This window comes from Plasmopara halstedii, assembly GCF_900000015.1.
Source record: "Plasmopara halstedii genome assembly, contig: Scaffold_194, whole genome shotgun sequence".
Lineage (NCBI taxonomy): Eukaryota > Oomycota > Peronosporomycetes > Peronosporales > Peronosporaceae > Plasmopara > Plasmopara halstedii.
Window position 1 is genome coordinate 309964 of NW_020187115.1, and position 11473 is coordinate 321436.

The 11473-nt window shown below is 44.0% G+C and overlaps 2 protein-coding genes across 2 annotated transcripts; one reads left to right on the top strand and one right to left on the bottom strand.

Annotated features, from left to right (window-relative positions):
- Positions 1-7283: 7283 nt before the first annotated feature.
- On the bottom strand, positions 7284-7533 carry PHALS_02469 (uncharacterized protein; the record flags this gene model as incomplete). Its single annotated transcript, XM_024720179.1, has 2 exons — positions 7284-7385; positions 7465-7533. 2 exons carry the CDS (start codon positions 7531-7533, stop codon positions 7284-7286), a joined length of 171 nt encoding a protein of 56 aa, XP_024572750.1.
- A 1388-nt stretch (positions 7534-8921) lies between these two features.
- Positions 8922-9361, top strand: PHALS_02470 (uncharacterized protein; the record flags this gene model as incomplete). The annotated part of the gene is made up of 2 exons (XM_024720190.1): positions 8922-9130; positions 9208-9361. The coding sequence occupies 2 exons, from the start codon at positions 8922-8924 to the stop codon at positions 9359-9361; spliced, it is 363 nt and encodes a 120-aa protein (XP_024572751.1).
- Positions 9362-11473: the final 2112 nt, after the last annotated feature.

Sequence of the window (11473 nt, forward strand, 5' to 3'; positions counted from 1 at the left end):
GCTGTATAGCCAGTAGTTATACAGGTATTTAGATTTTACTATATATATTAAGGAACATCTATGCATTTAAAATTAGGCGGCTTTGCCGCTGATAAAAATAAATAAAGTCAGTTTTAAACCGAAGAATTTATAGCCTTGGGTTAAGGCTATAACTACTCTTGGAGGAAGCGATTGCGATCCGCTAAACTCGTACTTGTTCTGAGTGTAGAACGAGAGGTCGGTGACCTAACTTATGCTATCTCAAAGCGCAAAGCTATGGCAGCCCCGATGCAGATAGTCACCACTACCGTTCACGAATACCTCGACATCCTCGCCAAGAATACTATCAAGTGCGTTGATTGCAAGATTACCCCTTTTGTAGAGGCTCATTGAGTCAATTTCTTGTGCATGGGCTGGAAATCCCGATGCAAAAATGCTAAGGAGCATCTTCGGTAGACTTCAGAGAGTAGAAAGGAACCTTGGTTGCAATGATTACTCAAAGAGCAGAATATTTTGCCCAATGTTCTCAAAAACAAAATAAGTGCGATACCCAGTGTAGTTCGCGCTTTAAATGGGAGGGTGTCGGGGAGCAAGAACTGTGATTTTACCTATTCAAACTTGATACAATTGTATAAACCACGAAATTGTACGAAACATTCCACTTGGTGTAATCGTAGTTAACGGGATATCGCCATTTACAGGAAGATGATGAGACTCCGTAGTTGAGACCTGTGATGATTTCATTATCTAGGGCGGTCTCAAATTTGAAACTATCACAAGCATTTCTTGCTGCTTAAACCGCTACCACCGCTTGTGCTTTGACATACTAATGAATGCTCTCACTGCTGTTGGTAAGACTGAATACGCATCCGACGAAGGAAAGACTTTTTGCATCATACAGATCCATGAACGGTTTGCCAACGCATGTCAGTGCCCAGTTCTGGTCGCACGCACATAGTGTGGACGTTAAGCGCAAATTGAGAGATTGCGTCTCAATTCGGAAAAATTTATAGTCAACAAGTAAAATCCAACTGGATGGTGATAACTGCACCCTCTTCGTTCTCATATATACAAGCACCAATTCGACCATCTGTCATTTTGCGAACTGCGAGCGAATTTCTGTTCACGTCACTTCTCTTTTTTTGAAGGTGTACAATGAAAGCCAGAGATGATGATCAACATTTACATAAACGTATCCGTATTCGGTAGTTACGCACTTCACAAGAAGTTGATTCTCGCATGCAACGATTTAGAAAAGGAGAGAACATAAACAACAAGGTTTCGTGCGTAGGAGCAAAAACGACCACATCCAAAAGTAATTAGAAATGAATAGGACCGATTGCGTGAGAAAACTCTGCCTTGGGATCTGATTGGTTTGTAAAGCGACTAACTGTTCCTCCTCCAGCTTAATCAACCTTTGAAATTCATTGGAACACATTGTAATAAGGCAGCAACGTGAAGATAGCTTCAAAGTCAAACGGGCTCCTAACGACTATCCGCTTTGACATAGAATTTGTGCTGGACGACAAATTGAGGTTCAAGTGGTACTAAAAATCCTTCTCAAGCTACACCACAATCATAAATGGCTAATAGGTCAAAGCTCAAATGTTTAGATCTCGCGCGACTCGGCGTGGTTACTTTATTTCTATCAAACACATAGGCGCTACAAATGTATAGGATGGTATAGAAATGACTTTGACAAAGTGAATATGTTATCTCGCAGTTGATACTTCAAACGTCTGGCTCTCCCTTTTCTATAGTTTCAGTCAATCCGCGCGCTATCCAGGCTTTTCAAAACTCATAAAATTTCACCCCCTTAAGTGGGCTCTTGGCTAATTTGTCCAAGAAATACAGCGATGTAGATTCCACGTGCAATAAAATGGCTTCGCTTTTTTGACTTGCAAGAGCTACATAATCGCGACTAATACCAGAGGTATAATGAGGAACAAACCAAATCATCACTATGCCTCGGTAAATGCAAATGGAAAAAATGGAGTCTTGTGTAATTGAATTACCTTCACATTTGGTGCTTAATTTAAACACAATATCGTATAATTAAACAAATCTCATATTGCACGTTTGTGGAATTGTGTCAAGTTGTAAAATGCTATTTCCGATAAAATTGGATCTATTTACATGCTGAACAGCAGTACTAAATAGACGGTAGGGTGGTAGGGCACTTACTTCCGCTTCTTGTAGGAGCACACGAACCCAAACTTTAAGCGTTTTCTGAGTCGAAATCTCCGTCTAATGCTATGCACGGCTAATTTCTTTGCTTTTCATGGACCTAGTTTTCAATCCCACGACCAAGTCGTGAACATACTGCTTCTTTGTCGGGATTGACATCGATGTTCGGGAATCAGTCACCGCGACGTTAACATCAACTTGACAAGCTTATGGCTATCGTTTGTCCCGATTAGGTCAGGGAACTGGCGGACAAATAGACAGATGCGGTAGTTTTTTGCCTGGAAGCACTCACCGAACTGCAGAATGCGCGGGCGAAACACGTTCAGAAATGCCCACCCAAACGCCGGTTGAGGAACAAATGGACCCCAATGCAAAACCACTAGCTTTGAGCTTCCGGGCCATTGAGATCCACGACGGAGAACTTCTGTTCCCTGGACGAGGAATGATGAGATGTTCGTGCATTCAGCTATACTCCAAACGTAGTAACAACGAGTCGTGCTTGTGATTCGAGAAAAAAGGCCACGCTGGGGAATGGAAATTCAAACCTCGGCTTAAGATATTTGTACATCGTACTTAAGGTTACAGATACCGCAAGTGTTTGCAACGCCTTACCAGGCCTATAAAAGGAATGTAGATGTAATACCGTCGCAATGGCGTCACATCCTCTCTGGGCAGTGGCTATCATCGTTATGGACGGGCTTCATCTTGGTGCGACTTGCATCGAAAACTGCTGCGTTTATTTTACCTCTTTCGAAAAAGCGGTGGGCGTCACGTTCAATGCGAAAAACAATTTCGTGTAGCAAGGACCAGTTAGGATATTGGAAGCCGAAGCTCTATGAGCGCGCCAGAGATGATAAACCTCTGTCATTCAGAGGAAATAGAGGGGTCTAAAGCTACTGAACAGCGCCGCGGTACCTGACCTGTTCCATTTGCGCTAATACAGCATATCTGCGCGCCTTGCGCGCCCCATTCGCTCTCGACTGTGAGCTCTTAATATCTAGCATTCAAATAAGGTTGGCGGGCAAGTCATCCACAGAGAATTGCCGAGTTTTAGTAGGCTGCCCTGCGCCTACTGGGAAAGACTGGATTCTATTGTCCTTCATGGAGTTCGTTGTCCGTGGAACTCAGACACAAAAATTATAAAAATAAAAGATGTGAAACTCAAAGCTCACGGTTGGTTATCAATATCAACGTCTCGGGCTTTGTGAACCGTGAATGAGTCCAAATGGATAAAGAAGCGTCGAGCAATTACGTACGACGCGCAACTATCAAAAACAGTAGACAGTACGCGAAGGTATTAAAGCTGACAAATTCAAATACGATATACGTGCGTCTTGCGATGGGGGCACTAGTAAAATTGTCAAATTATATGTTGGGCGACAAGTAGCTTTTGCAACGTGGGATGTTGTCGAGTCCCGAGACAGGATTTTATTCTAAGTATGACGCAGTTGGACCACAGCGATCCATATTTCGACTGAACGGAAAATTAGGTGCCACCTATGTCTGTCCTATTAAAATTTTGGCGAGCATGGACCAACTTTGGTCAGGCGGTCAAGGTGATTTTTGCGAAGTTACGAGGTCACGATACGTTCAGTACAGAACATGGTATTGTCCAAAATTGATAATTATGGTGCTGCTAGATGCCTCGAGCAGATATCGAGAGGCAGAGGCAACAGTAAGCCACGAGATCACGATGAGATAGAAAAATTCAGCAGTTGTATACTGATGGCTCAGGATGAGACAAAGAAGAGCGATAGCACATCGCTGTCTCCTTTGTATATCTATGTTGAGGTTGTATCTCTTGTGGGATGTAAATAACAGCTGTGAGCTATTGTCTTCTGTCAGGGACGGTGAAGAGTAGAGTTACTGGGCGTCGCGCTCTCTCGTTTCAGAGCCAGTGGAGTTAAAGAGTGACTATAAGTTCCAAGTAAAGATGCTAGGCCCTGAAGATAAGAAAATGTGTGAGCCCTAGTCAGCGTAATCATGTGACCGGCAACCGCGGAGTATAATGAAGCCTCACAGGCTAGTAGAGAGAGCGATTATCTACACGTGAACAAAGTACCCAAATTATTCCTGGCTTTGAATGATTGTTTAACTGCCTCCGGTAGAAATTTTTAACGAGCTGGGAATATGACACCTCAAGGAAATGTGCAAGAAATAACAAAGCTTTGATGACACTACGATCGTAAGGTTGAAGGCCGAGGGCTTGATATCCGTCACGGATGAATTTGTCATCTAGGACACTGAGTAAAAAGAGTGGGACAACCATTCTCACGGATCCAACGAGTCCACTTCATGTTTTGCTGTACGAAAATCAAGAAATGGCGATCAGATATCGACCATGCGTGTTAATCTCGAATAGGGAAGCGCATCGTCAAATTATCTTGGTTTCCAGATTATATATTGCGTCAGACGACAAAGACGTTAGGTCAAGGGTGGAAATTCCAGACTTGCCAGAAATATGCTCTGGAGGTGGCGACTCACAACTGTTTACAAGATATGCCGAAATCGCGTCCAACCGCCAATACTACATCACAATGATAGTACGTAGCTGCATCTCAACACAGCAACTGTTTTTAATCTAGGCTTGAGACAGTAGCTCACTGCCCCTTCTGGTCCGCTAGCTTAGTAAACGGCATTTTACAACATTATATCTAGTTGTTCGCCTACTCTAATGTCCTGTGTTATTGCAGCTTGATGCACACCTCACAGTGCTTCTCCTTTCTATCAGAGTTGGGTTGATGACTCACAAAGAATCCACTAGAAGAGAACTGCGATGATACAATTTCGTCAACTTCCAGTCGGTCAATGGCTTATGGCGTTCCAGGGAGCTGTCCTATATGATACCCTATCTCAAGTCCAGGTCTTGTCCTGGATAGAGTTCTGCGCTGTATGAGCTCACAAACATTTTCTAAAGGCTCGAAAAAGCACTCTTGCATCTCTCTAGCGGTTCTGTTGCAAGACGCACGGAAATGAGTACCTTTTAAAAGTACAAGTGGAAGAGATCACAGAAAAATGCTGATTCAAACACACAAGTATCGCCCTTAGCTTGCGCATGCGTGTAATAGCAAGTGTATACTGCGATTGCAGTACATCGCTTTCAGCACTTTAAAAATAGAGCTTTGTTTATACTTTGAGTTTGCTATGATGTCAAGGATATGGAAGTCATGCCGGAAGTAGCTGTATTATCAATTGTTTTGAGGCCTCAGTCGCTTTTCAGACGAATAATGCTGCAAAGCATACCGCACATTTTTAAAACGGTTTCAGTTTTAGATGGTGCAGTATTGTACAAAACGTTTTGCCATGTCGTATTGCACTTGTTCGTAACACTGCAGCCGTACATCAGCATTTTGGCACGAGATCCCTTTTTTCCAAGAGCTGTTCCTTATCTTATCTGAGGCTGTAATCACATTGCCTTCCATTTACATTTGATGATGCAATTCACGATGTCAACTACTGGTTTGTAATAGACGTGCGTTTCACATACTGTGATCATACCGCGATGGCTATACCACAAAGGTGTCATTAATGCTAGCAAAATCTAATTTTTGGTGTGCGCGTTGGAAAGTATAGGCTACGGGCAGATGCCACATCAAGCAAAGCCATCGTTGATTTGCCAGTACTGCGTCTACAAGAGAATTGAAGAAGTAGCTTGGTCTGACCAGCTAATTATACAAATACAGTGGAGATTACGCCCACATGACACGATCCTAACCGGTATTCTAAGAATAATGTCAAACGGCGATGGCGTGCGGCAAAAAACGAGTCTTGACAAAAAGCTAATTGCTATGAAGTACGTAATTGCACCTTAAAGTACACATGCTAAACTTGAAGTTGTTGTGTAATACACCGATTATATGCCATTGCATACAGCAACAGCGTCAAATGCCTCGCGCAAAGAATGACTGATTATTCTCCTTCTAACTGCCCATACTTTCAAGTACAGTATTAGCTAGACCTGCTTTATGTGGTGGCGGGTGCGCTTTTATGTCGACCGGACAATTAGCTGTCGCATAACATGACAATTCGTACGAGGTTTGGGGCAGACGCAAAATGTGTTGTAGTGTTGAAAGCTTTGGCGATCAAGAATCGATTTTAATCGTCTATTTATTAACGCATTTAATGACGCGATTGCACCGCTAAGTCTTGTTCCAAGGCTTGATTTATTCTAGCACAAACCACATGATAGCACCTGATCTAAAAATTTTGACAGATAAAAGCGGTACGGATCTTTGGGATCTTTGACCTGGTGGCGTCATATGTACAAGTTGTAAGCGCTTATGTGCGCACGTATGAACGCAAGAAAATCTCACCACATGCGTCGTCACCCTGCGTCAACCTGACATTTTAGGCAGGGAATTGGCAAGTCGTTTATATGAGCTTAATTATTTGGTCTTTCTACAGAGGCTTCTAATTGAATTGGCAATGTTGTCTTTCTGAACCGTCTGAGCAAGATGACCCTTTTGCTGCTGTTGGCGACGCTGTTAATGGTAAGGATGCAGCCGAGCTGCTCCCTAGCAATTTTTTCCAATACAGCTTGCCCGTGGCTATCGCTTCAGATTGACATTATGGTTTAAAATAAAATTTTAGTGACCTTTGTTCGAGGCTTTGGTACCACATTGAACACTTCCTCTCCAGACAGATGGTCAGACGGAACGCGGTAATCTCTTGGTGAACAGTATACTCTGGAGCGCTTGAGCATGGTTTCTGCGGTGCTGAAGCGATTTGCTCCAATGCTCCGACTCACTGAGCATGTATTGTAAAACGCAGCACCTCTTTTTGAGGCTTGCTCCAAATTCTATGAATGATTTGTAAGACCCATGTCCCTTTGACACCCCCAAAGCGGATCGGGGCTTGCTGGGGAAGGATAAATAATGCGCTCGACTTGCAGCCGTTAGCCCGACTACAAAATGTCGCAAATTTACTAAATCATTTCGTAGAATTTCAGTGTCTTGAGCAAAGTGTGCGAGGCTATGGGATACGTAGAAGCAATACGCGGATGTCAGAGACAGTGGGTAAACTGTAACTAATCGCTGACCACATTTAATCACTGGCGGTATCTGCAGTATCCAAGGCTGAGCTGCGTTCTCGTTACATCGATTCTTCAACTACATTACCTACTTGGAAAACTGTGTTATACCTTCAATATCCCAAAAAATGCGAACATCTACTATGATTTCAGGCTTGCTAAAGCTGTGTCCAGACCCCGCACTCATGACCTGATCAAATATGAAGCGTTATGCTGACACCTAATAACGTCTCGACCATCCCACACCTTGCAGTAGCTCAGTTGTTGACCCCTCGGTGTGCCTCAAGCCAATCAGTCCAAATTTTCGATTCACTCAGCGCGTCTGAACGATGATGCATGTCCGTATCGGCCGCACGTCAAGACTTTCGGAGTGAGCAGGTTAAGCAATCTAAAATTGAGAGCTAGCCACGCCAGGGCCACCCACCGACGGCTATGCTCGACGTGCTAGGGTGTAATTACTTTTATGTGGAGTGGATAGAGGGTGATGGGCTCACAAGGGGAGCAGAAAACATTTGAAAGTAGTTTGTGGTATAAATAATGTTGTACTATTGTTGCTTTCAAATACGTGCATCGTTTGTCTCGAACTCTTCAAAAGAAGAGACAAGGTTGCGCAGTGCTAATCTAGCTATAAGACTCATACTTGGCAATTGGTCATGCCAATAGGCACATAGGGATGGGAAGGTGATACGCGCCCATCTCGACGTCGAAGTCATGCTTCATATTTCGAAAAGTCAAGCATGAATCAACGTTTTATTCGGGTGCCTGTTTCTATGATATAGACGTTAGGTTAAAACACCGTAAACACGAGTAAAGTCCTTTTCAACCAAATGCTTTATCAAGCCATATACGCTTCGGCACTTTGCCAAAACTGAGTAACATACAAACGGTCGCAGAAGGGGTACGCCCCCTCCCAAATGCAACTACCACAGGTGCTAGAGGTGATTCTGTATAGAGGTGATCCTGGGGGCCAAAAACAATGCTTTTATAACAACTTTCAAAGGCACATTCAATTTTAATTCGACCTGTTATTTTACATCCGTATGCGATTCACAGATCCGCTGCGACGTGGCGGGCAATTTTCTATGAATCTAATGCATAAATATGACGTGCGACTCTCTGGGCAATTGCACCGAAAGTTCCTGCGACGCTTGTGCCTACAGATGAGCAAGCTCGGCTCGCTGAGCCAGGTTAAAGTAATCGATAACAAGTTGAATTATGTCGCAAGCTCTGTTGCAGGAGGCCGGGCACTCAGTGACGAAGGGATATGCCCTGCAGCGGGACTGCCGTAGCTATTTCGCTTAGAGGAAGCTTGGTTTGGTCGATGACCTTCGTTCTATGTTTAGAGCCAGTACAAGTGTAGCGGATCGCAATCCACTTACTCCAGGAGTAACACCATTCTTAAATCAAGACTAATTAACGCTTTCGTTCAAAACGTAAACTGTATTCCTCGATTTTATTAGATTTGCAGCAAAGCTGCCTATATCTAAATCTATAGGTTTTCCTATCTATATAATAAAACCTAATCAAACGGATAACTTCTGGCAGTCCAGCCACGTACTGACTTCTTGTTTAAGTGTGAGCGCACCATTGTGTGGTCACACTATCATGTGTAAACCACACCATTGAGCGATCACACCATCTTGCGTTACCCACACCCTTTCTACCAGGGCACGTAAAACCCCGTTGCAGGCCCGGGTTGTGCAAATTGTGCATTGGTGAGGCAGGCATGTTTGAAAAGGATTTCATACACGGGGTGCGACTTGGCTGTCAGGGTTTTGATGAGAGCGCGTGTGTTGAGTCTGGTCTCGGCGAGTCACTGAGACCTATCTTTCTCCTCGACTTCCTCACCGAATTTGGCCTCTCAGAAGTCACCCAGTTTCCACGGCTCGATAAGTCACAAGTTTTATCGAATAAGTCGAGAAGAAAACCTTTGCTGTAAGGAGCGCTCATAACAGCTGGCACAAGTTAGTGCAGTTAGAGATACAAACTTCCGGTAAAGTTGGTACTCATAGAGCTTTCACAAATGCATGTCTTTTGATAAAACAAAGTGGTTTGATACCAGTAAGGTTGGCGGACGGCATTATAAGTACGTCTTCTGTTATAACGTTCAAACACGTACCACTGTTCTCCCTCGGACATGAGCAAATCTCAAAGGTACCACGATGAAATGCGCGGTAAAGTATCGTGACTTGGTCTCGGTATGATGAGACTCCGGAAAAGATAGAATCGTGGGCACAAACTCACGTTATGCATTATGCAGTGAATTAATATGAATGAGTAGCTAGTGAAACAAATATTTCTGACAGCATTCTTCATCTTTATTTGCGCATTAGAAAGAATAGGGTGATAGTTACCTGAGAGGCTTTGGATCAGGCATCTGGGCGGTGCTCGACGATATGTAGTCGAAGCTTCCTATGCGCGAGGTTCAAGGCAACCCTGTTGTATCCCTTGGAAGAGATAGCCGAAAGACACTACATCAACCAATAGGCGGAAAAGGATCGTGGGACCACGAGTTCACACTGAAACGAGAAATGCATGTTCAACTGCATACGTCCGTTACCAAGATGACGTGGACACAAATTATCAAGACCAACACAACACCCAAAGCAATAATTAAAAAACTGGACAGAACATTTCTAATACTTTTTTGCAGTTCGTGAAACATGCGCAGGAGCATACAACCTAGTACTGGGAAACATTATGAACGTTGCGGACAGGTTCTTCGATGAGGGGAAAGGTTGGACTCAGTGAGAACCGACAACTAGCGATAGACGGCGAAACTAGTGTAGTTCGCGCGGTCAACGGGGGTCGAAATGAATCACAGCGCCTAGAAAGGATCGTTGAGGAGAAGGCAAGCGGGAAAGATGTTGAGCGCCGAATAGGTAGAGCATCTGAAAGCCACTTGCAAGACGAGGACGACGAAGTGGACAAAGCGATTAAGACAAAGACGGATAAGATGACTGGAACATCGACACTGGATCAAGTGGCCGCATGTTAACAACTTCAGATTACTGGACAACTTGTTAAGTCTCTGTCGCACTTCTACTTCTCGCGCGCATCATGCTCGTCATGTAAAACCTCGCAACTTATCCATCCTTGACGCCGCCAACGCCTTATTGAGGCGATCCGCTAGCATTGATCTTGATAAAACGTACGCCAGCCTTGCGATGCCCTTCCCAGCGTGATCGCGATTGGTTTTGACGGAGTTGCGGGTTTATCTTGACGGAGATTGCCTCTACAGCGGTGTGTCATGCGTAAGGCGTGGTTTCGACCATTTGCAAAAGTAGTATGGCAGTTGAATGGTAATACCAGCTGCAGTTGATGCGCATTAAGCTTGATTTCTTTGGACCAAACGGTGAAGCATGAGCCGTTTGCACTTGTGCAGATGGCTTGGAAGGATAGTAATCTCTGTCAACCTCCGCATTGGCGACTGTTCTTGGTTTGTGTTGGGCGCGTTCGACTCAAAATTTAGGTTGTCGTATCGCCCTAGAAACTCAACGGTAATCCCCGCACACACATTGTGCTTCGTACCGCATCAATATCTGCTCGGCAAATCCTTTCGAGCCTGACTTTTTACATACTTATCTGCCGACTACCTTGCAGAATGAATAAGGCCTCAACCTCCATCAATGCGCTACCGCTAGTCCAACACTCAAAAGGCTCAACTCCGTTCTTGGCCATCTCCGGGAATGACTATTTTTATGATCTACTAAGATCACTAAGTACCTGTTAATGCTGACTCTAGTCGTTGGCCCCTTTAGGCCGGAGCAAAAGGTTTCATATATGTCAGTCAGCGCGCTAATCACCACAAGTTTCTTGAGCTGCCTTTTATTTAGTTCATTAACTTTGCGCATACGCTAAGAAGTACAACGCGTTTGGTGTACCCAGTTCCTTCGTTATCATTGACTATCGTGTCATAAGTCATAATTCAGATGTCACAATATTTTTGAAATTGCCGCTGCGCATGTTTTTCTTACTGCCGTCTCATTTTCTGTCAATATTGACAAAAGTACATAATTAGCGTAGTAGTTTATCATAACTTCGTTATGTGACATCTGTAACTGGTCCATTATTCATCGAGGCTCCTACAAACTGTGTTTAACTATGCTATGATTCGCGTAGTTTGGCTTTCAACGGGTACGATCGTAAATTTTCCTCTTATTCTTTTAGCGAACTGTATATCTATTAGAGGCACTCAAATTTTCCTACCCGATGCCACAGGGCGCCTGCTGATCTGCAGCCCCCTGCGGATCATGATACCGCTTGAGACGCCCCACG